This window comes from Ahaetulla prasina, chromosome 1 (assembly GCF_028640845.1).
Source record: "Ahaetulla prasina isolate Xishuangbanna chromosome 1, ASM2864084v1, whole genome shotgun sequence".
In the NCBI taxonomy this organism is placed as follows: domain Eukaryota; kingdom Metazoa; phylum Chordata; class Lepidosauria; order Squamata; family Colubridae; genus Ahaetulla; species Ahaetulla prasina.
In genome coordinates, this window is record NC_080539.1 from 271767923 (window position 1) to 271793522 (window position 25600).

At 37.9% G+C, this 25600-nt stretch overlaps 1 protein-coding gene across 1 annotated transcript in view; it reads right to left on the minus strand.

Moving 5' to 3' along the window:
• Window positions 1-24431, minus strand: part of TRIM66 (tripartite motif containing 66) — a 61045-nt gene extending 36614 nt beyond the window's left edge. The window contains exons 1-10 of the mRNA XM_058159364.1: window positions 24194-24431; window positions 22516-22683; window positions 19331-19440; window positions 16263-16413; window positions 15318-15450; window positions 14745-14861; window positions 13598-13712; window positions 11545-11691; window positions 10382-10499; window positions 8087-9060 (exon numbers count right to left, since the gene is read on the minus strand). Of these exons, the coding sequence (XP_058015347.1) occupies window positions 8087-9060; window positions 10382-10499; window positions 11545-11691; window positions 13598-13712; window positions 14745-14861; window positions 15318-15450; window positions 16263-16413; window positions 19331-19339 (1764 nt within the window). The 5' untranslated portion in view covers window positions 19340-19440; window positions 22516-22683; window positions 24194-24431. The remainder of the gene's footprint in view (window positions 1-8086; window positions 9061-10381; window positions 10500-11544; window positions 11692-13597; window positions 13713-14744; window positions 14862-15317; window positions 15451-16262; window positions 16414-19330; window positions 19441-22515; window positions 22684-24193) is intronic.
• Window positions 24432-25600: the final 1169 nt, after the last annotated feature.

Here is a 25600-nt window from a genome sequence, read left to right on the forward strand (position 1 = left end):
ATGTCATATCCTCTTCACCCAAGTGCCAATCAAAGAAGCCTTGACAGCTATCCAAAACAAATATAACCCCCAAGCACATACTAGATCTGACCAACCACTGCCTATCCAACACATACTTCATCTATAACGGACAAAAATACAAACAAATAGAAGGCGCACCCATGGGATCACCCTCTCACCTGTCATTGCCAACCTCTACATGGAACACTTTGAAACCCAAGCACTAGAAAAATCTGATCACAAACCCAAACTCTGGCTCAGATACGTGAGCGACACCTTCATAATCTGGCCACACGGGAAAGAAAACTTGAAAACTTCCTCACACACCTCAATAGCCTACACCCCAAAATACAGTTCACCATGGAAACAGAAGTTAACAACCAACTTCCCTTCCTAGATGTCTTAGTCTACAAGAAACCCAATGGCTCCCTAGGACACACCATCTACCAGAAGAAAACACACACAAACCGCTATCTGCATGCACTCTCACACCACCACCCAGCACAGATCAACTCCGTAGCCAAGACACTCATCTCTAGAACAAAATGCTTAGCTGATGAACAACACCTAAAAACCGAACTACACACTCTCACAAACGTACTAACATCCAATGGATTCCAGAGAAATAAGATTACCAAACTAATCCAAAAAGAACCCCCCACTAAAACCCAAGACAGAGAGCAAGAAAATGGCACAGCCCTCCTCCCATATATAAAAGGCACCACAGACAGAATCAGCAAGATCCTCCACAAACATAACATCAAGACAGCATTCTGCACAAACCAAAAAATATCCACCATCCTAAGAAACCCCAAAGACAAAATTGAGTTAGAAAATCAAGGAGTATATGAAATCCCATGCACCGCCTGCCCCACCACATACATTGGACAAACCAACAGAAGAATAAGTGCACGCATTGAAGAACACAAGAACTCATTCAAAAAAGAGGAACCAACTTCTTCCTTGGTCCAACACTTTAAAGTCACAGGACACGATATTGACTTTAAAAAGACCAGAACTATCGCCAAAACTGAACACTTTAACAACAGAATAATCAGAGAAGCCATCGAGATAGAAAAACGCCCACACAGCATGAACAAACGAGATGATACCTCCCGCCTACCAGCCATTTGGAAACCTGCCCTTATTGACAAACGTGTCCCTAACACGAGGAATGACACCAGACCCACACTCACGAGGTCCACACAGGATGTCACCACCACACATCCACCCAGAAGCACACCCAAACCCACACTGATCAGGAAGCACGACCAAGGACCAGAAGCCAGACCGCAGCTGCAACATTAGCCACTTCAAACCCTCCAATCCATACATGCAGCAGACTGACACCCACTACGAAGATGTAGCACGACCACAAACACGAAGCCAAACAGCAGCAGTGCAGCTCACCAGCTCAAATCCCCTGCAGCACAGATTAGACTGAGCACAACCAAGCCCCCACCAACACAGGACACACCATCTACCAGAAGAAAACACACACAAACCGCTATCTGCATGCACTCACACCACCACCCAGCACAGATCAACTCCGTAGCCAAGACACTCATCTCTAGAACAAAACGCTTAGCTGACGAACAACACCAAAAACCGAACTACACACTCTCACAAACGTACTAACATCCAATGGATTCCAGAGAAATAAGATTACCAAACTAATCCAAAAAGAACCCCCCACTAAAACCCAAGACAGAGAGCAAGAAAATGGCACAGCCCTCCTCCCATATATAAAAGGCACCACAGACAGAATCAGCAAGATCCTCCACAAACATAACATCAAGACAGCATTCTGCACAAACCAAAAAATATCCACCATCCTAAGAAACCCCAAAGACAAAATTGAGTTAGAAAATCAAGGAGTATATGAAATCCCATGCACCGCCTGCCCCACCACATACATTGGACAAACCAACAGAAGAATAAGTGCACGCATTGAAGAACACAAGAACTCATTCAAAAAAGAGGAACCAACTTCTTCCTGGTCCAACACTTTAAAGTCACAGGACACGATATTGACTTTAAAAAGACCAGAACTATCGCCAAAACTGAACACTTTAACAACAGAATAATCAGAGAAGCCATCGAGATAGAAAAACGCCCACACAGCATGAACAAACGAGATGATACCTCCCGCCTACCAGCCATTTGGAAACCTGCCCTTATTGACAAACGTGTCCCTAACACGAGGAATGACACCAGACCCACACTCACGAGGTCCACACAGGATGTCACCACCACACATCCACCCAGAAGCACACCCAAAATACAGTTCACCATGGAAACAGAAGTTAACAACCGGTTCTCTGCCCTAATGACCAATTGGGTGGGCGTGGCCATGGTGGGCATGGCCAGTGGGTGTGAATGAAATCATATATGAGATGCTGGTTATTCATGTCAAGGTCAGAGAGTCTGTTACACATCATTTCTGCCCATTTCCAATATTTTCAATATATGGAAGTGAAATTGCAGCAATGTACTATCTGTAACACTCCCAGCAGCAGAAAAGACTCTGAATTTGCAAATCAAATTATCCTTTCAGAGTTTTATCTTGACATAATGGATATCTAAAACAAACTAAAGACATTTTGATACTAACGCTAACCTTAAAATGGCTTCAATTACTTTGCAACAGTAATATCAAAATCATCTTATCCAGAAAGCTCATCTAACAAATACCGTTTTTTCCCTATGTTTTACTTCATTCATAATAATCAAATGTGCTTATAAATAGCACAATACCATGTATGGTTTCTACACAGAATTTCTCCACAAAGGTGAAAAGTTCACCTTCAATTTTTATAAAGGTAGAGAAAGAGGTGTTATTTTTAAAGCAGTCATATAGAATTTTTAAAAAATCTGATCACAAACCCAAACTCTGGCTCAGATACGTGAGCGACACCTTCATAATCTGGCCACACGGGAAAGAAAACTTGAAAACTTCCTCACACACCTCAATAGCCTACAAAAATACAAACAAATAGAAGGCGCACCCATGGGATCACCCTCTCACCTGTCATTGCCAACCTCTACATGGAACACTTTGAAACCCAAGCACTAGAAAATCTGATCACAAACCCAAACTCTGGCTCAGATACGTGAGCGACACCTTCATAATCTGGCCACACGGGAAAGAAAACTTGAAAACTTCCTCACACACCTCAATAGCCTACAAAAATACAAACAAATAGAAGGCGCACCCATGGGATCACCCTCTCACCTGTCATTGCCAACCTCTACATGGAACACTTTGAAACCCAAGCACTAGAAAAATCTGATCACAAACCCAAACTCTGGCTCAGATACGTGAGCGACACCTTCATAATCTGGCCACACGGGAAAGAAAACTTGAAAACTTCCTCACACACCTCAATAGCCTACAAAAATACAAACAAATAGAAGGCGCACCCATGGGATCACCCTCTCACCTGTCATTGCCAACCTCTACATGGAACACTTTGAAACCCAAGCACTAGAAAATCTGATCACAAACCCAAACTCTGGCTCAGATACGTGAGCGACACCTTCATAATCTGGCCACACGGGAAAGAAAACTTGAAAACTTCCTCACACACCTCAATAGCCTACACCCCAAAATACAGTTCACCATGGAAACAGAAGTTAACAACCAACTTCCTTCCTAGATGTCTTAGTCTACAAGAAACCCAATGGCTCCCTAGGACACACCATCTACCAGAAGAAAACACACATATATATATACATATATATATAAACACACATATATATATATAAAGCCTGAAAAGTATCCATCCTGAGACATAGATGGGATCACATTTCTATCAAGAGGAAGTGCTGGTTTTGACCTTCTGATTCAGCAGAATCTTCACCAATCTTTCATAAAGAAACAAAACTTACAGCCCAGCGACCTACTGTGAGCTTTGATGTCATATCCTCTTCACCCAAGTGCCAATCAAAGAAGCCTTGACAGCTATCCAAACAAATATAACCCCCAAGCACATACTAGATCTGACCAACCACTGCCTATCCAACACATACTTCATCTATAACGGACAAAATACAAACAAATAGAAGGCGCACCCATGGGATCACCCTCTCACCTGTCATTGCCAACCTCTACATGGAACACTTTGAAACCCAAGCACTAGAAAAATCTGATCACAAACCCAAACTCTGGCTCAGATACGAGATTTACACCTTCATAATCTGGCCACACGGGAAAGAAAAACTTGAAAACTTCCTCACACACCTCAATAGCCTACACCCCAAAATACAGTTCACCATGGAAACAGAAGTTAACAACCAACTTCCTTCCTAGATGTCTTAGTCTACAAGAAACCCAATGGCTCCCTAGGACACACCATCTACCAGAAGAAAACACACACAAACCGCTATCTGCATGCACTCACACCACCACCCAGCACAGATCAACTCCGTAGCCAAGACACTCATCTCTAGAACAAAATGCTTAGCTGACGAACAACACCTAAAACCGAACAACCAAAGACCTACATATATATATATATGTGTGTGTGTATGAAGCCGCTGGGTGAGATCATCAGTGGCTTTGGGGTGAGATACCATCTGTACGCTGATGATACTCAGCTGTACTTTTCCACCCCGGGCCACCCCAATGAAGCTATCGACCTGCTGTCCCGGTGTCTGGGGGCCGTACGGGTCTGGATGGGGAGAAACAGGCTCAAACTCAATCCCTCCAAGACGGAGTGGCTGTGGGTGCTGGCACCCGGTGCATAGTCAGTTACAGCCGCGCTGACTGTTGGGGCGAGTTATTGGCCCCGATGGAAAGGTCCGCCCTCCTGGATGGCTGTCTTTTGAAGATCATTTGACGGCCGCCTCCAGGAGAGCTTTTACCAGGTTCGCCTGGTTCGCCAGTTGCGCCTTTCTAGACCGGGTGCCCTATGCACGGTCACTCTGGATTACTTCAATGCACTCTACATGGAACACTTTGAAACCCAAGCACTAGAAAATCTGATCACAAACCCAAACTCTGGCTCAGATCGTAGCGACACCTTCATAATCTGGCCACACGGGAAAGAAAACTTGAAAACTTCCTCACACACCTCAATAGCCTACACCCCAAAATACAGTTCACCATGGAAACAGAAGTTAACAACCAACTTCCTTCCTAGATGTCTTAGTCTACAAGAAACCCAATGGCTCCCTAGGACACACCATCTACCAGAAGAAAACACACACAAACCGCTATCTGCATGCACTCACACCACCTGCACGCCTCACAGGAGGGACTCTTAGGGTGCCGTCCGCCAGGCAGTGCCGACTGGCGACACCCAGGGGAAGGGCCTTCTCTGTGGGGGCCCCCACCCTCTGGAACGAGCTCCCCCCAGGATTACGTCAACTTCGTGACCTTCGAACCTTCCGCCGCGAGCTTAAGACACATCTATTAATTTGTGCAGGGCTGGCCTAGGGGTTAATTTTAAAATTAATTTTAAAATTAATTTTAAAATTAATTTTAAAATTAATTTTAAAATTAATTTTAAACAGGGTTTTGTATTTTAACTATAGTTCTAAATTTGGCCTACCGGAATAAGTTTTTTAAATGTTGTTTTAACATGTATTTATTTTATACTTAATGTTTTATAAGGCTGTAAACCACCCTGAGTCCTTCGGGAGATAGGGCGGTATAGAAATATGAATAATAAATAAATAAATAAATAAATAAATAAATAAATAAATAAATAAATAAATAAATAAATGTAGGTAGGTCTTTGGTTATTCGGGTTTTCTCCCGCGTAAAATTGGAAGTGTCTTGGCGACGTTTCGACGAAGTCTCATTCGTCATCTTCAGGCTTCAGCTTCATGCTTCTGGGGGCACCGAGCTTCTTCTCCCAGGAGCACAAAGCTGAAGCCTGAAGATGACGAATGAGACTTCACGAAACGTCGCCAAGACACTTCCAATTTTACACGGAGAAAACCCGAACAACCAAAGACATATATATATATATATATATATATATATATATATATATATATATATATATATATATATATATATATATATATATATATATATATATATATATTAAATTATATATTCTGTGTTAATCTTGCCTGCATTTGGCTGCCTAGATATTACCAATTTAGATGCTGGTAGCCATTTTGAGGTTCTTAAACATCCTTACCCCAGCATCACTTATAAAATGAACTTCATAATTCTTTCAAAATTTCTGAGGTTCATTTTGACTGCATATAAGAGACATTTATGAGGTTATGGAAACCTGGGAGACCACCAGTTGCTAGGAATCAGCAGAATGGTAAAAATAGTTCCCAGATCCTATTTTTCTCAGTCATTCAGTTTGAATGTTTGTTGTTGTTACTTTTGTTTGTTCAACTTTATTATTTAAGAAGAATATTATTTGAATTAAAATATGGTAAATCACATTGATTGCCTTTCAGCTGAAAATATATTGATAACTTTTATAAATAAAAAGATTGTGCTATCTTAAAATAATATTTCATTATTATTCACCTCTCAGACAGCATTTTCATTCTACTGGTATTTTAAACTTATAATGTTATCTATTACGAAGAGGAAAATGTTTATTTTATGGAATATTTTCACATCATTTCCCCAGGTAATAAATCTGAGCATAAATTTTCTTCAAAACTGTTATTTGCCCTGGGAATACCAGATTTCCTCCCAGAAAAGGACTAATGACTTGGGAAGATGATTTTTATCCCAATTTTTTATATAAAAAAAAGGTAAAGATTTCTCCTACCAGACATGTTTGACTCTAGGGGGCAGTGCCAGCCACAGATATGTGTGTGTGTGTGTGTGTGTGTGTGTATGTATATAGCATGTGTGTGTATGTGTATGTATGTATGTATGTATGTATATAGCATATATGTACACTTTTGAGAGCAGGCAACAAAAATTTATTTTTAATATGTGCCCACAGTAAAAAATGACAAAATTATTTATCTATCTAAGGGTCAGAAATGTCCAAAAACATGTGTGGTCGTGTGGCCGGCATGACCATATGCCGAAGCCACATGGAACACTGTTACCTAGAAGGGGTAGCTATTTATTTACTTGCATTTGCTTGCTTTTGAACTACTAGGTGGGCAAGAGTTGGGGCAGGAATGGGAGTTCACTTCGTCACAAGCTACTTAGGTCTTGAACTGCCAACTTCTGATTGACAAGCCCAGGGTCTTAATGGGTTAGCCCCCTTCCAGCATGGAAATAGAGAGAGAAAATTTACTCCTAATTATAGGCTGGGCACTTGTCAGTGGATTCTATTTAAACAATGTTTGGTATAACTTTAATGCTAGTTGAACCTTAGAGTGACATGTCCAGCCTCATTCTTTTCTTGACTTGTCAGACACCATGTTCTGTCCTACCATGCACTAACTGTTGATTTGTTAAGTATTCTCCTTTAGGGTTTGTTCTGGTCTAAGAGACTGGCAAATCTAGGCATCCTAAATCACATCAAAGCAAAAACAGGACAGTTTAATGGGGTTCTGGGTAACATGACAATATTAATCCACCATCCTTTCCTTAATGTTATCCTTGATTTGCACCCCATCTTTCTGATCTGGTAAGCATGCTCTGTTTTGAGATGACCCAAAACATTTAAAAGCAAAAACAAACATTAAAAAGTTTTTTTAAAAAGACAGCTTAAATAAACATTACAATTATCTAACAACTCTTCACCTAGAGAAAGAGAAACATCTTTGCAGATTTCCCCCCAAAAAATTGAGAGAACGGGAGCCAAATGCAATCCCTAAGAAACTGTTCTGTAAATTTATTTTTTCACATAAATTTCAATGGAAAGCTGAATATTTCAAGTCTAGTTTAAAGATCAGTTACCTGATAAATATATCTACTTGGATTTAATTAAAATAAGGTTAAGAGTTACCCTGTGGTAAATTGGATGGCCGGTAAATTTTACAAATAAACAAATAAATAAAGTTAAATTAGCAGTTTTTTCTTAATCTGGGTTAATTTTCTTTTACTCAATGTAAAACCTTGTTTAAGATTGAATATTTATTAACATTAACAAAGATGCCACCAAATGTGAAAAGAAGAAGAAAATAAATCTAGTCAGCTCACTTGCTGCACTTCTTCTTGGTTTTGCTGCTGAACCGTGGTTGGCTGCCTGACAATGTAGTTTATCTGGCCAACAATGGTTTGCTGAACATGCTGAGGCTGCTTGGCCTGACTGAGCTGCAGGCTTGGTTGCTGAGCCTGAAGGAGAAGCTCCAAATCTTTCTTCATTTCCTCCAGTTCAAACTGGTGGTGCATGATGTCCAAGCTCTGTTGTATCACTTGTTCGTGAGACTTCTCGTTTTGGCCTGCGGCAGGCGACTGTTGGGGTGAGAGTGGGGGTGGGGGTGGCAATGGATGTTCCTGTTGTGGTTGCTGTGGCTGTGGTTGTGGCTGTGGTTGTGGCGGCTGCTGCTGTGGCTGTGGCTGCAAATTATTCAGCTTTAGCTTCTGGAGGGGACTGACTTGAACCTGCACTGTTGGGCTGTGCAGAGAAGACTGTGCAGGGATTTGCTGGGAGTGACTACCTTTGCTTTGGTGGCCATCCTGTGATGAAAGGGGATAAATAGGTGGAAGGGCATGGTGCATTGGCTGCTCCTGGGAGTTCTTGCTCAACCTGGTGGTTAGGCTATCAGGCTCTTGAGATTTCTGCTCAGCATACGGCTGCAGGCTTTTCAGCACTCGTGGGGCACACCTCTGCTCCCTCTCATGTTGCTGCAAGCTGTACTGCACAGGGAAATGTTGTGGGTGGTGTTGTTGCATTTCAGAAGGCTGTCGGAAAGACTGAGGATGGCTCACAGTTTGATGAGAAAGCTGCCCTTTGTTCATATGTGGGATATTAAGGCAATGGGCATAGCACATGGGTGCCAGGCAATGGACAGGAGGCTGAAATTGGTGGGGCTGGTTATTGAGGGGGTCATGTTGTGGCACTGGAGAATGATGGCCATGATGGTGATACAGAGATGGCTGCATTCCTTGTATACTTGCATAGGTTGGTACATCTGAATGGTGACTTGGCCCCCCTTCCATTGACAAGTGGCCTAAAAAGAAGAAATCAGAAATAATGGAGGACAGTATTAATAATCCCCATTTTAAGACTCTTTATCCAGAATAGGATGTCCATGGAGATTCTCAGTCATCCAGGTCATGGATGTCCCAAAGGTGCTTTTTCGAGAGGCAATTGGACTTTCTGGGTTTTGACAGAGCTGGAGAACGGATGAGAAGCAAAATGTCTTCAAAGAAAAAAACAAGAAAGTCCAGATGCCTCTTGAAATAGTATCTTTGGGGCATCCAGAACAGGACAATTTCATGTTCAGTAGAAGGTGTAGCAAAGATACCCATCTAAAAGCTTTCCATCCTGAAATTCTGCTGACCTTATACAATAAGCATAAGAGCAGCAGGAAAGCAGCACTGATCAACTGAATTCTGAAAGACAGTTCTACTCTAAAAACATAGTACTGAGTGAAAATAATGGTTTGATCCAATCTATATAAGTAAATATGAGACTAAAATATGACTAAAATTGTTGATATTTTACCAAAATGCTAAGCATCAGGAATCAAAAAAGGATACCATAAAACACATGTCTAAAGTGTGCCTTTTTCTAACTGCGGTCATTGTTGATTGTCTACCCAAAAAAACACTAGACTGAGCTAATGTACATTGAAGGAGGGCACTACAATATAGTAATCAATAGAATATCAATCCATGGAAATCCTTAATAATCAAAATAATAATGTGGTCGTCCCAGTGTTTATCAGCCTACTGAGTGCATCTGCACATCAACAAAATGCCATCAAAACAGGATATCATATTTCCAGGTTCAGGAGCCTTTCAAAACCCTGAAGACACCAATTTTGGGGAAACTGTCAGCAATCCTGTTATGCCATTTATCCTGAAAATATAATATTTTACTTTCTCTATTTATCAGTTAAACAGGAGACTGGATCACTAAGATAATCAGAGGTCTTTTATTTTCAATATGGCAACAAGGAGGAAAATGCTAAATAATCCCTTGACTCTGCCAGTCATCTAAAACCTTCCAGTGACCCCAGAGAACTGCTGGAACAAAGTACTTTTATTGGGAAATGCCCAGCCTACAGTTTCTTACAATGAGCTCTCCTAGATTCTGATTGCTTTCTGTTCTGTCACATATAAACTTTTTTGGAACTGTAAGAAACAATTCTGGGCTGGCTTCCTCATTCCGTAGGCCACAAAAACATTAGAGAAAGGACAATATCACTTACCGTACATAGAGATAAAGAACCACTATCTCTCTCTCTCTCTCATTCTTTCTCTTTCTCACACGCAAATACATACATTTTTTCAAAAAATTGTAAAATTATACAATATACTTTTTACCTAAATTGGATAGCTGTTTAGTCCAAAAAGACGGGTCCCATGTGAATCTGATCTTCCAAGGACAACCTATATCTGCATTATAGTTGGTTTCTAGCAAACGCTGAATCTGAAAAACAATCTAGTAACAAACCAGAGAATTATAGTTTGATGCAATAAATATATAATTGGCTGCTTATACCTTAGGACTTGAAATGGGCACCTAGTCCTATATTTCCATTATTGTTCCCATTCACTATGGGCTTGCTTATATATTCAAGTGGTGATTCCTAAGCTATTACGAACTGAAAAGAAAAAAAATGAATAGAATTCCATTTACCATAAAATAAATTATCTTGCATTTAGACAATAGAGACTTTACTCAGTTTTATTAGCATTAGGAATTTTGGAGGCAACAATGGTTGGCCACCATAGTAATCAAATGAGCATAAAATCAACGTGGCTCGCATGAAAAGCCATTCCAGAATAACGTTTATTATACAGGGAGTCCTCAACTTATGACCACAATTGAGCCCAAATTTTCTGTTGTTAAGTAAGACATTTGTTAAGTGAGTTTTGCCCACTTTACAACTTTCTTGCCACAGTTGTTAAGTAAATCATTGCAATTGTTTAGTTAGTAACCCGGTTGTTAAGTGAATCTGGCTTCCCCATTGACTTTGCTTGTCAGACAGTCACAAAAGGGGATCACATGACTATGGGACACAGCAAAAGTCATAAATATGAACCAGTTGCCAAGCATCTGAATTTTGATCACATGATCATGGAGATGCTGCAAAGGTCATAACTGTGAAAGACGGTCATAAGTCACATTTTCAGTGCCTTTGTAACTTTGAACGGTCACTAAACAAACTGTCGTAAGTCGAGGACTACATGCATTTTTTCTTAAACTTAACAATTATTTACTTCTATTGGGATGACTATTTTTATTTGCTTACAAAACCCTTTTAAACGTTTTATTCACAGGAACAAGGCACTTTGACCTAATAGTACTACCTTCTTCTCATTTGTCTATTTTATTTTGCTCTTCATAATTTTTCACTGATCATTCAAGAAAAATCCATCTGAGTAATTCTCAGTAAGCAAACCCTCTGTTCATTTAAAAGGTCAAACTACACTTTAGACAAGAAGCCAATCTAAAGTATCTTGGGATGAGCATTTACCCTTACCAGTTCTTTACTGAAGAGGAATGGAACGGTGCTTTTACTGCATACTGCCCAGCTAAGAAAGTTTTGCACGTGTTCAAACTGCCTGTTTAACATCATGATTCCCTGAAGCTGTTGTTCCATTTTTTGCTTCCTTTCACTGGTGATCCGCTGTCAACAATCAGAAACAAAGAGGCAAATAGTCGTTTTAAAATATAGTTTGCTTTGTAATAAATGACATCTATATTCAAAATGAGATATAAAAATCTGCAAATTAGATTGGGAGTAAAGAACCTTTGCGAATTCAATAGGCACAAATAAAATGGTTCAAGTCTATGCTTGGCACTCTCAGAAAATAGCTGCCACAGAAGAGTGATTTGTTCACATAATATTTAGGCATGGCCCAGTAAGCAGGACTACTCTCAAAGTATAAATTCCCAGAAAAATAAACTGGTTTTGTAGCTCTCTATCATCTCAAGAATTTTATTACCATAACTTAGTTTTGTCTCTTTTTCTGTGTAAATGAGCAAGCACCCAATAGAACAGCCATTTTTTTGTTTTTATTTTTAAAGGTGATCTGTAAGACTTAGATGGGACCTGGAGCATTTCTTGTAAATAAAATTATCAATAGAGGCTGAAGTTTTGGTTTTAGCACACTGGCTAATTCCTTTCTAATTAAAAAAATCTTTAACCAATGAACGCTTTAACCAATAAAGAGTGGGAGAAGTTAGTTTTCATTTGTTCTTTTTTCTTTAGAACAGAAACTGCCTTCAGTACTAAGTTCCTGCAGATCTAGGTTGACATTGACATTTCTCTCTTCAAAACTCCGTAATTGCCCAGGGAATTGCATGACTTACTTACAGAATATAAATATCCTTTTATGTTCCCTCAACCAGTGTGAACTTTCCAAGGTAGATCAGACAGAAAACATAACTAGATAAACTAATTCTACTTTACTGTAAGGCTACATTAACAGAATCTTGCAAGCCTGATAGTTGAAATTTGCCAGAGTCTTTTTTTACAGTTCAAGATGTTACAGTGATTTTCTGAGTTTCTTTCTTTACCCATTATGCATCAGTTGTCTATGTCCTCTCTTATCTAAATATTCCCTAGGCAGCATTTATCTCCCCTTCCCCCCCAAATCTCTCAAGGTCATTCTCACAATTACCCTGTTTCCCTGGAAATAAGATCTATCCAGAAAATAAGCCCTAGCATGTTTTACATGTGCGACTAATATAAGCCCTACTCCCAAAATAAGCCCTACTTAAGAGCCTGAGCAACTGGCCACCCACCCATTCCATCTGGCTGTTTGCAGTGCCGCAGTCACAAGGCAAGGCGGGTTGGTGATGGAACTGCCTCATGCGCCCTGCACTGGCTTACCTCAGGGCCACTGCAGCCAGACCATCCATGCCCCAACATCTGCCTCACAACGGCATCACCAACACCCATGTGCAGCAGGAGCCCATATGACCTCCTGCCCACTTCTTCTGTTTGCTTGCGGCCTCAATGGAGCAGGAAGCCAAGTGGTGTGTCTTTGTGGCACAGCCACTAGGCGAGGCAGATGTCGGGGAATGGATAGCCTGGCTTCAGGGCCCTAAGGTAAGCCAGTAAGTGATGCATGGGGCAGCTCCACCCACCCCCATCTTGCTTCATGGCTGTGACACTGGCATGCCATTCTGCCTCCTGCTCCGTTGTGGCTGTGAGCAAGCAGAAGTGGGCCAGTGGCCACACACAGGGTCCTACTGGACGGGGCTGGTGAAGCCACTGCTGAGAGATGAGGCACATGTTGGAGCATGGGTGGCCTGGCTGCGGGGCCCTGAGGTAAGCTGGTGTGGTTTACATGGGGCAGCTCCATCCTCCTGCAAGCAAGCAGAAGAAGAGGGCCTCCCTTACATGAAAAAAATAAGACACCCTCCAAAAAATAGTGCTTATTTTGGGGCCCAAAAGAAAATAAGACTCAATCTTATTCTCAGGGAAACATGGCTATAACTAGTGAGTTTATCAACCAATCAGTGCTGCAGTAAATTGGCATCTCCTGCCTCCTTATCTTCTTAGCTTCAAGAATCATCCTATTTACCTCCAACTGTTCAAGAAGAACATTTGTCCGCTTATTTATTTCACTGATCAGGACCATTTTGGCCATTTTGATCTGATTTTCTATTTTCCGTTGCAAGTGTTTTGCTTCAAACAATCTGTAGAGAAAGAGTAACAATTTTAATAACTATAATCATATTTCAATATGTTTGGAAGAAATCATATTTATGGAGGTTAAAAATATGATTATCTGGGTTATCTATGCAGATAACGTGTGCAGAATGAATTTGTATATGGATTTAGGGCCTGAATCTTTCAAGTTGCAGGATGCATTGATCCACCTAATATTTACTTTTTAGCATTTGTACACAAATAGCAATTTAAATGGTATTCTTAAAAGGTTTCTCATTTTTTCCCTCAAAAATGGAGAATAGTTTTGCCAATATTAAGCGCTATATTTTAAAATTTTATTTACTAGGACTTTTGAACAACTATTAATTGTATAACATTCAATATTTACTTGTCACACATAAGTGTTTCAATTTTATTTTAAGGGTATTTTGGTATCTATTTTCACATCTTGAAGAAAACCAACCTAAAGTTCCACCTCTTTTTTCTCTGGAGTGACATCACACAATATAACTTTATAACCATAGAACATGGCTTCATACTTTTTATGAATATTTATGAATATAAAAAATCTATTTTAACCTTCATAAATATTTCAGAAACTAAATAAACAGGTTATTTAAATGATGCCACCATATAGGCTATATATACTGACAGTGTCCTAACCTGTACTAGGTTACTTACTGCCCAGTAAGTCAAAGTCCATACCAAAGTTACACCTCTGTAAACATAGAAAAATGTCACTAAAGAAATCAGATTAAAGAGGAAACCTTAAAAATGTGGAATGTTCAAGGTTGATATGAGGATTCTCTCATAGCTGAGAATTATTAGTGCACCACAGCTATGGTGCTTTAAACAACAGCATGACTATATGAGGTCAATCCACAGTGAAAGATGCTATGAATTTGCATGAATTGAGAATTTACAGAGTTACAGAGGCAGAGGCACCAAATCATTCTCTAGGTAATTCCAGGAATTAACTTTTAGGATTACAAATCAATTTGTCAATGAAAAAACCATTACAGAATTCATCTTCTTTAAAGAGGGGTCTCCTCAGTTACCTGTCTTCAATATGTTTAGCTGAGACTTGCATTACATTTTTTTTCTCTTCTACTTTGCAGGTTATGTTTTCCAGGATAACCCTCTGATTTTGCAATGCTTCTTGAAGATGCCTGAATCTAAAGAAAAAAGAAAAGTCTTGGAAGTTTTACCTGGGTTCAAAAGGCCAATCAGACAGTTTCCCCAACAGCTTGCCAATCCCTCCTCTTAAACTCAATCCTTTTAAGATTCATTTCTATTCTCCCTTCCAATTCCAAAGGAATTAAACAGTGTATACAAATAAAGTGTATTTTGACTCTAGTCCTGCTTACAAATGAGCAGGGCCTCAAATGCATTCCCACTGGCCTTACAGCACTGATTTATAGTGGGAAAGAAAAGCTTCCTTGGGGTGGCCAGAAATAGGAGCAGGCACATGGCTGTTGAAAAACTGAAAGGAGGGAGGAATTCCAGCAGGTATAGCTTGCTTGAAAAGTTACATCTGCTACAATTCCCTTTTCTGCCTAAGTCTTAAAAAGTGTCTCTTATTGGACCAAGCCACCTTTGGGTGAGTCAACATGGCAATTTTGATTTTCTACCTGTGATCCTTGTGCTCCGTCAGGAGGCAGCAGCGACAGGTAAGGACGTCACAAGTCTCACAAAACAGCTTAAGTCTCTCTTGGCTGTGAATTGGACAAAACAACGGACATTCATTGGCTTCCCCTTCAACTCCTGAAAAAGAAAACATTGCTATAAAATAAGAACAGTTGCAATTGCCTACAATATCAGGCTTGGATGACAAACTGGTCAATTCCTGTCACAGCTCATGGGCCAGCAGTCAGTTGAACTTAAAAAAGGGGACCCTGCATTTTCAAGAAGAAAAATTCTAGGAAAGAAAATGCAGATATAATAACATGATAAAGTTGATTTTAGAGAAAGATTGGTATAAATGTATGATTACTAAACTGTCTTATATAGTAAATTCCAAAAGTTAACACAATTAATCTCAAGTTGTCAGGAGTCATGTCTTTTTATATCCATCAAATTTCACGCTCATATGTAAATCATCTAAATCCTTCACATGAAAATATCATAAATTTATTATGTTCCACTATTTCAATTTAAAATTAAAAATCTTGTTGGGAAAAAAGAGCAGAATGTGTACAGTGCCTTCAAAATACACTATATCCTTTCTCCGGAAGGAACTAGGGAAAAAAAATTAGAGGAAAAATATGCGTTTAGGTGAGTCCACAGCACTTCAGGACCTTTTTCAGTTTCTCTTTGCTGATTGGCCTTTTCAGCAATCTTCAGGAAGGATATAGAAGTTCTAGACCAGCAGCCCCTAACCTTTTGGGCACCAGGGACTGGTTCCATGGTGAGAGGTTTTTCTGTGGGAGTGGCTGGGAGCTCACTGAATTCTGTTGAGAACTGTATCACATTAGCTAAGGCACCGTTTCTATACACACACAGGTCCTATAAGTGAATTACAGATATATTGTTCAGCATAAGAATGGGAAAAAAACATGAGCAGGTTCCATTTCTACCTGAACATCCTTTCAAGGAGACTGGCAAAAAATGTTCTCCTCCAGCTTCTTTGCTATGACTGTGTTCTTCTGTACATAAGCTACAAAGCCACTTGTTGCAGTTAGTACACAAACTGTGTGCAGGTCTCTTTTCTTTGCAACCAGAGCAGTTCTGTAACAGATTCAAACAGGAGAAAAATATAATTACATTGGGATGATTCCCATTAGCTGACAGAGTCATTGTCTCAGTATAATGTATATTTGGAAGTTATTCTTTTTAAAAGTGGCATTTAGTGTCTAATAGGTCAGCAGTTGTCTGAAGCACATATAACTATGAAGGCACAGGACACCTCTTTACTGGCGTCTTATAGCATTATCCAGCCTTTGAAATTAATAATTTAAAGCAGGATTTATATCATTATAGTGATAGTTGACTATGAGATAATATAACTCACTAGAGAGAAAATAGTCCTAATGGACAAAGAGATTTCCATCTCCTAAACACTATGTAAAAGAGAGAGAGAGAGAAAATCAGGGGATGGTGAATTCACAAAAAGAAGATGTTAAATTCCGCAGACCATTCATTCTGATAATATGTGGGTTGCAAACTTCCCTGATCATCAAATCAAAGAAAGTCCTTTTTCAGAGACCACCCAACTAAATTGAGAAATTTTAAGAGACACCCAGTGACATGTTTCCAATAGAGAATGTAAAGCTTGAGCACCTTATCTAGTGGCAGAAGTAAATAGCATATATTCTTTGACATATCACATTTCCAAGCTATTTAAAACAGAAGTATGGGATTTCTAGCTCTCTTATTATGACTGTATGAGTTCCCAGCATCCTTCATCATCAGCTATGCTAATCAGAGTTGCTGGGTGTTGAAGTTTAATAAAATCCATTTTCCATCCTTTGTTTTAATGGCAACATTTAGCATTCTGCACCATACACCGTACATTTGACAAAAGAAATGGAGAAACAAGCACATGACCCGTGCTTCTTGATCTCTAACCATATTTAATTCATATATCAGTGAATGGATAAAGAGTCTGAGAGTTCAGGTACAGGAAGCTTACAATAAATTAGGAAATCTTTATATGGATGAGACATTTAAACTATTTCATCACCCTATGTGTTTCTTTGCACCTCAAATATATGGGAAGTAACAGATAAGGATATCATTTTAGTCTTAAACTCTTGTTCCATTTTTCTAACAAGTGTTTATCAGAATTCAAGCATAGCCACAAAGCAAAATATAAATGTATCCAATCAAACACGATAGTAAATCACCTGCTGCAATTTTTTTTAAAATGAAAAGTAGCAGATTCTCATGATCTTGTTCTCCCTAACTAATAACTATGCTTTTAGAATGATAAATCCTTGAGTTCTTGGAAATGTTATTTTCAAGTTGGCAGATCATAACTGAATGTGTCTTCAAAAGTCTTTTCCTAAAGCCCATGTTCCTTTTTTTCAGGTTTCCCTTGATTTGTTTTGGCAAACAAGTAATAATTTTTCAACAGAGGCACACACACCCATACTAATCAGAAAAATGTCCATAGTCTCATGGAACTCTTCGGAGTTTGTAGATCCTACACTTGTAGATCCTGCACAACTATGGTTGACTATAAATCTAAATTTCAGCAAAAAGTAGTGTAGCCATGACAAATAATATATATAAAATACTTCATCTCCAGATCATACTACAGTACTGCCTAATAAAGAAAACCAAATCTAATATGTGACCAGCTATAACATTTGAGCTATTAAAGGCTGGAATTCTTCATCATAGCTACCATGAAACCCTGAGGCGCTGTAACCATTATGGCCTCAGCCTGGATATCTAAATTTTCCAGAACTGCCCCTTTGGTGTCTTCAACAGAGCGTCCAGTTCCTTGTTACCTAGGCTTCCTTTGTGTAATTACTTAGAAGAGGAAGTCCCTCTGAGAATTTGCCTGAATTAGACTGACTGAAAGCTCACGAAAGCTTTTCTCTGCACTCTCAGCTTGAGCCAGACTGTTGCTGAAGTAACATCTCTCTTGGGGCTCTGAGATCCTGTTTGTGCTTTGCCAGCTCTGAGGTTCGTACTGTAAGTTTTATCAGAAGTGAGACAATGGAGAGTAAGAATTGTCTTTTGGGAAAAGACCAAGGCTAGTATAGTTTTTCCTTGCTATTCAATACTTCTATACATTATACTTTTTTCAAGTCATTACAAATCATTGAAAATCTGTGTATATATAGAGATCAAATACAATTTGCTCCGATTCTAAACAATTATGACAATTTGGTTAATGGAAGTAAACACACATTTTAACACTGGATGCAGCATAAAAACTTGAAAACTTTTACATTATATAGCTCTGATAATAATGAAATCCCATCCTGTATAACATGTGAGACTTGTGAAACATATTTTATTAAGGAATTCAAGGTTGAACAAGACTAACCATTTCTTTTTAAGCATGGCTGCTTCTTTCAAACCACAACTATGATCAACAGCAATTTATGCCCTGAGTATCTCCTCTTTTTGCTTCAAAGTAGCAATGGAACAATAATAACAATAAAAACATTGATGGAATTCAACCTATGCTCAGAATTAGAAAACTATTCTGTAGATAGAACATATAAATGCGAAAAATAAATAAATAAATAAATAAATAAATAGTAGATTGTTTCAATGAAGAATAGAGACTCTCAGTCATATCCCGATTATGAAATGGAAATATTACGTTTTCAAGTTTGTTAAACTGAAAAGAGTAGACTACTTATTCCACTAAAGGAGAAGCAAGACATGGTCTACAGTTACTGATTATCTAGATTATTCAGTTCAACAGTATGTTAAATTTTCAAAATAAAAGAACATACTGTCAAAAACACTTAATTAAAAATAACTACACTAATAATCCTGACAAATTATTTTTTGAATTTAATAAATCAGATTCATTTATCAAAAAAAATTTTTAGAACCCTAACAATCAACAAGACATGGACTATTTATCCAAACTTGTACCATTCTTAAAGTATGAAAACTCTAAAGTTACTTAATCTATACAAGACATACCAATTTATTAAACAATGATATACATACTTACCCTTGCCATGTCTGGCTTTTTTGTGGCAACAATTCCTATAAAAGAAATCTTCTATGATACTACATTCCTTGGTACAGTAATGTAGAAGTTATGTACAAAATTGATGCTACCTACGTAAAGAGAAGGGTGAAAAGCATCAACACAATGCAGAAAACACATTTGGACACATTTTACATTTTTGTCTTAAAATCTTAAATGATCACATATATACCTAAGAATTCAGTATGTCCGAAGAATTACGTACACAGTATAAAGGTATATACACCTGGCTATACAGACCCTGATTGTTTGTTGAATATATTACTGTATAACTGTATTGATGTATAAAATCAAACCAAGATTTTGTTGAACAAATCATGGTGGCCTAGTTCGTATATGACACTACACCAGAATGGTTAAATTTTACTCATCATGCTAAGCCAAAAAACATTCAACAATATTATGGACTGACATTAAGGATGAACATTTTGTGACACAACCCAACAGATGATTAAAGAGGATGGTTGGGGATATAATTTGTATGATTCCTGATAGTACAGTTAAGATATACATAAAATATTGGAAGGCTATTGTCAATTAATGTACATTATTAAACTACGTGAACTAATTTTCTGGCTCAGTATAAAATAATTTCTTACATAAGAATTGGCTGTGTTCTTCTAAAAAAATGGCCTAGAGGTTTTTTTAAGAAAATGGTCATCTCATATTGACAGTTTTCAAAATCCTGATTATAAAGTAAAAAAGAAGAGGAATACAATCCATGTGTTACATACGTTATAATAATCTTAATCATTTAACAATTAATTAACCAGTAATTTGGTTGCTTGTGTCCCTTTAAATTCTGTTGTGTTTTCTCACAAATCAGGTTTCAGCTGGGGAAAAACAGATCCACTAATGATTTCTCCAAGAGTCTGTTGACTATCCAGAAACAGCTAGAATTGTCTTATTTCCTTTTTGCACTGAAACACTTACTATGCACAAATGCTGCTATTCTGAGGAAGTGGAGCTAGTGTTTATCCTTTCCAAAGTAATGAGACTGGCCAGACATTTTGTATGATCTTTATGGTCATACTAAAATGCTTCAACTACAGAAGTTTGTAAAATGTTTTAATGCATTTTATATTATGAACTTCTACTGTGCGATATTAAAGCAGGGTAGATATGCAAAAGAACGGTTATCTTTGTTATTTCAAGTTCCCTTGGGATACAAAAATCTCAATTTTTCTTGTTAAATCAATACTATATTGAAGATAATGATACCAAATATTGAGGCAGAGTAGGTTGGTTAATGATAGCTCCAAACAGTTTTTCTGGTTTCATTTGGAAAGAGAATACTGTAAAATTTGGTCTATCTCTTGTATTCTATTCTCAAAATCTATGAGGTCTCTAAGACTCTAACTTGATGTCACTTTTTTTTAAGTATAGAATTATCAGAGACTATAGTTTCAGATGTTAATATCATTTATATTTTCTTATTAAATGCTCTATAAATCGTTCAATTAGTAACTTATTTACTATTCTTATGATTAATTATATTTGTGTCAATGGCGCTAAGTATTTTAATGTTTCCAATTACTCAGTATTGATGGGGGCGGGGGCTTTTCTGCATATTCTTCTAAGTTGCTGCATCTCTTGCTCTTAAAGAAAATGACATCTGCACAATAATAGCTGAATTATGCATAACATGAACTTGCTTTTAAATGTCTTTCTTTCAAATATGCACTGCTACCATCATATTTGTTCCATGCTCTTCTAGAGAAAGTTCAGGGAAAGTCACATGGGAATATTTCTTTCACAACAGTAAGAAAAACGGATAAGTGATGAAAGTAGGAAAGAAAGCTTTAGTTAGTTCACTTGGAATGTATGAATGAGCAGAGAGGCAAACCTAGTTCAGGTGTATCACACTATCCATTAAAGAAATGATAAGCAATAGATAAATTTTGCTCTTACATAGCATCTCATTTCTATCAGAAATGTATATGGAAGCATATGGAAGTAAATAAAGTTGAAGCAGTTAACTGAAATGTATAATCATTTTGTCAAGGTATTAAAATTTAAAATCAATACATTTCCTAATATAGTGGTATCTTACTTTTTCAAAATGTATTTTCGTTTTGAAAATATATTATAATGTTTTTCATAGTAGCATTACTTTAATAGGATGTCCTTATGACTTAACAAATGTAAATTTAAAAAAAAGGAAATATGAGGGCAATTATGTTGTGTTACTGACCTGCTCACATAATATGGACAATATCATTTTTGCACATCATCTATTTATTCTAATTTATATTATTCTTTCTAGTCAAAATGAGCATTTAAAACAACTTTATCGGATGGCCTTATTTTTTAGTTTCATAGCTGTTTTGAGTGATTAAGCACAGATTTCACCAAATTGTGAAATTGCAGCAGGAATACCTTATGGAAGATTCTGTAAACTATACAAAAATAGCAAGCAAAATAGCAAATTGTAATTATTTTCTGACTACCATAAGTTTTGTGTACAAGTTAATTGGCTTTTTCATTGCTTTTGCTTCGTATTATTCTTACAGCATCAGTGATGACGATTTAGAAATTTGTTTAAAATAAAAAGCATCAACTAAATCAATCCTTTTGTATTTAAAAAAGTTTAGTACAAATCTAAAAGCCTGGGATAAATTTCTTAAGAATAAAGTGATGGATAACTTCAATTATTCTACAAATAGTTCTACAAATTTCAGGATAGAGATAAAAAGTAAGTAATGAACTGCTAGATAAAACCTCCCATTCTTCTCTTTCCTGAACCTGGGCTACCACAAACATTTTTCTAGTCAGGTTATATACACTGTTCTTTCCCTATGTGGTTTCTTTCAGACATGCAGGAACTGTATAGCAGAGCCCACTTTCAGATCAAAGATACACAGCAAATAGCAAGCACTCTGCTTAATAAGCACCCTGCTTATTACATTCCAATTTTATTCTTGGGTAGACAGCTAGAATTTGTTCATCATGATAGGAAATAGCTGGGAAAATAAGGCTTTGAAGACACGCCCCCCCTTTTGATTGATTGATTTATATGGCCACCCACTTGTCAAGCAAAAGTAGATTGGAGATACAACTGCCTATTTTACAAAGGGCAATTACATTACATTAAAGAGGCATCAGTCCATTAGCTGAAAGTATCCTCTAAGTCAGAGGCCCCCAACCTTTTGGCCACCAGGAACCGGTTCCGTGGAGAGAGGTTTTTCCATGGACCGGAAGGAGCGTGGTTTCATGTACTGCCTGGATCCTGTGGATGAGTTTTGCTTGTTTGCATGACCCGGTTCTGGCATGCCACGGCCCAGTCCACGAATTGGGGGCTGGGGACCCCTGCTCTAAGTAAAAGAATAAGCCAGTCTGTAAGAAGGAAAGCAGCAATTGTTCAGTTGCATCAGGATTTAGTACTTGGGCAGGACACAGGACAGACTTATAGTTCACTTAATTGGTACTGTTTCTACTGTTCTACGTCCAGCATCTTAACTGAGCATAATAGTTATGTTGAACTTAGACTGGAGAAATCCAAATACTCAACTCCACTCTCCACTCAACCACAGAGTGGCATAAAGCTCTCCCTTCTTATTTTTGAACAAAAATTTCTCAGGCTGAGCATTCTTTCCTGTGTGAATCTGGGAAGACTGAAACAATACAACACGTTCTGTTACAGTGCACCTTTTTAACATATCTCTGTAACAGTTTGCCCTAGCCATGCCAGGACAAAGAAGAATTTATGTCAAGCTGCTTCATTCTGATATAAAATAACTTATTAACTGCATAAAGCAAAACATTCATTAGGTTAATCAAGCTATGTAATATTAATGCATCTGTGCTTTTTTTAAAAAAAATCTGATTGATTATCATAAATAAATACTGTGACTATTCATGGCGCTCGCTTAGTGACTTTGGGCCAGTCTTTGGGCCAGTCTGGGACCTATTTACAAGCTTGTTATTATGAGGAGACCTCAGCATGTGCTGACTAACACTCTTAAGAGGAAATACAGGATAGATAAGCAATTAATAGATATTTAAATTAAATTATAAATGTGCATAGTATATTTAAGTTACCATATGAAAATTGTATGCAAATTGATGTCATATGTTTACTTCTTTTTGCTGATGTACTTCCATGGGGCGGACAATGCAAAGATGCAGAGGAAAAATCTTAGCAGAGGAAAATTCTGTACTTCTTCCCCTCTGCTATTCTGCTCAAAACAATCTCTTTCTGGTAACTTCTTTTATTAAATCAAGTGGCCATTATAAACACATAAAGTCAAAATACAATGTGTTACTAAACCATTATTATACATTCGAGCAGCCACAGTATCTGAAAATCAGAATAACTAGGAAAATTTGCTAGACTTTATTGCAGAAAAGACCTAGAAAATATGTTATTTTATACATTCAGTTTTTATCAGTTGTTCCAATGTTTGCATCCTTTTTAAGCTATTTTCTTTTTTTAAACTATTTAAACTTCCTTTAGCACGATTATTTTTCTTGACAGCTGGCGGCAATACAGTACGATTCATTGGTGCTGACAGCTGTGATGCAGAATAGAACTGCATAATGCCCTTGTGGGGACTTGTATTTTAATAAGACAAATTAAAAAGCAGTCTGTGGAAATATGCTCTAATTTGCACTCGTCTCTGCCTAACAACTGTATCTGAAATGGTGTCGCTGGAATTGCTATGTGTCAAAATTAGGTTAGGGTGTATTTCACCAATGGGCAGATCTTTGAAAGCTTGTACTGTACAAATGTGATACAGGGAAAAAAGCCCTCATCCAAAAACATATGTGACAAGTGCGGTACCAAGATATAGTTTAAACAAATAAACATCTAAATTAGCTTACTGGTCCCAATCAACAAAGCTTCTGGACAATGGACAAGTCAGATGATTACGACCTTCAGGCCTTTTAGATAAGAGAAGGAGCAATGGCAACAGCATTAGCACTCCAAATATAACTGCTAATATAGCAGATATAACACAGCAAAGTCAAGACATATGCAGTTACTGCATTAACAAGCTACACACACACATATTCATGCAGACACACACACACACTCTCACGCAAGCACACACATTCCAACTTTTACCTTTTGATCAGCTACCTAAATATTATCCCATCTAGTTTTTGGTTGTTACATTGCTGTCTTTATCCTACAGAGAGAAAACAATTGCCCTTCAGTTATTCAAAGTCAGAGCATCACTGACTTGCATTACTTGGTAATTTTAAACCTGAGCACCGAAGAGATGCACCAATCTCCTCCCCCTCCACGTGCCTGATGGCCGTTACCTTTTAAATCTACATATTATTTAATCATCAATACCTTTCCTATTGGAATGGCTATTCGAAGTTCATCAGCATACCTTTAAGCAAGTGTTAGAAAAATAACCAGGCAATAAATCTGACAAGAGAGCTCTTCTGATCAGTAACGTTAAGTGCTTATCCCAAGCTCTGCATGATATTATTTCTTCAGGAAAAAAAATACTTCTCATGTTTGCTTACCTGTTCTCTTTCTAAAGCAGTCAGTTAGTTAAGAGTCTCTTGACCGAGGAAATGGGTTGTTACTAAGCAGACAAGCATGCACAGCGTAATCCCTGGAAACAGCTCTGACTGTTCAGCATCAGGCTTGGTGCTGCGAGAAAAGGGTTAGACCTTCATGTGCAGCATCTGAAGGTTCACTCATCTTTTCTTTTTCGTTTTCTCTCCATTAATGCCCACTTCAAAAACTAAGCAACATGGCTAGGTGCAGAGATCACTAAACAGGTTTTGTTTTTCTTCTCTTACATTTAGGCCTTGTCTGAATTATTTTTCCTGTTTGCTGGAAGAAAATACAATCCCACAGTCAGGTAAGAAGTTCAGCAAGCTCTTTTTTGTCAAGTAGATTCCCCCCCCGAACATATTTTACACGCTCACATTTATTGTAAAGGGAGAGTATAATGCAGCAACCCAAATTACAAACCATTGTTTACAGTCAGGTATTTCATTCAGTTTCCTACCCATCAAAGTAGCTGAATTTCACACTCAAGACCATATCTCTTTCCAGCCCCTGTATCTTAGAGAGACTTCTTTTAAATATACCATTATTATACCTGTTGGTAGAGGAAGAATATTCAGCTTTGCCCTAGAGATTTACTGTTTGTACGTATGAAGAATGATGCAATCAGCAGATCTAAATAGCAATTCAAGATGAAATTAGACAACTCAAGCCACAGTATTTAAAAAGCAATAGAGCAAATTCAGTTTTTGTATTAT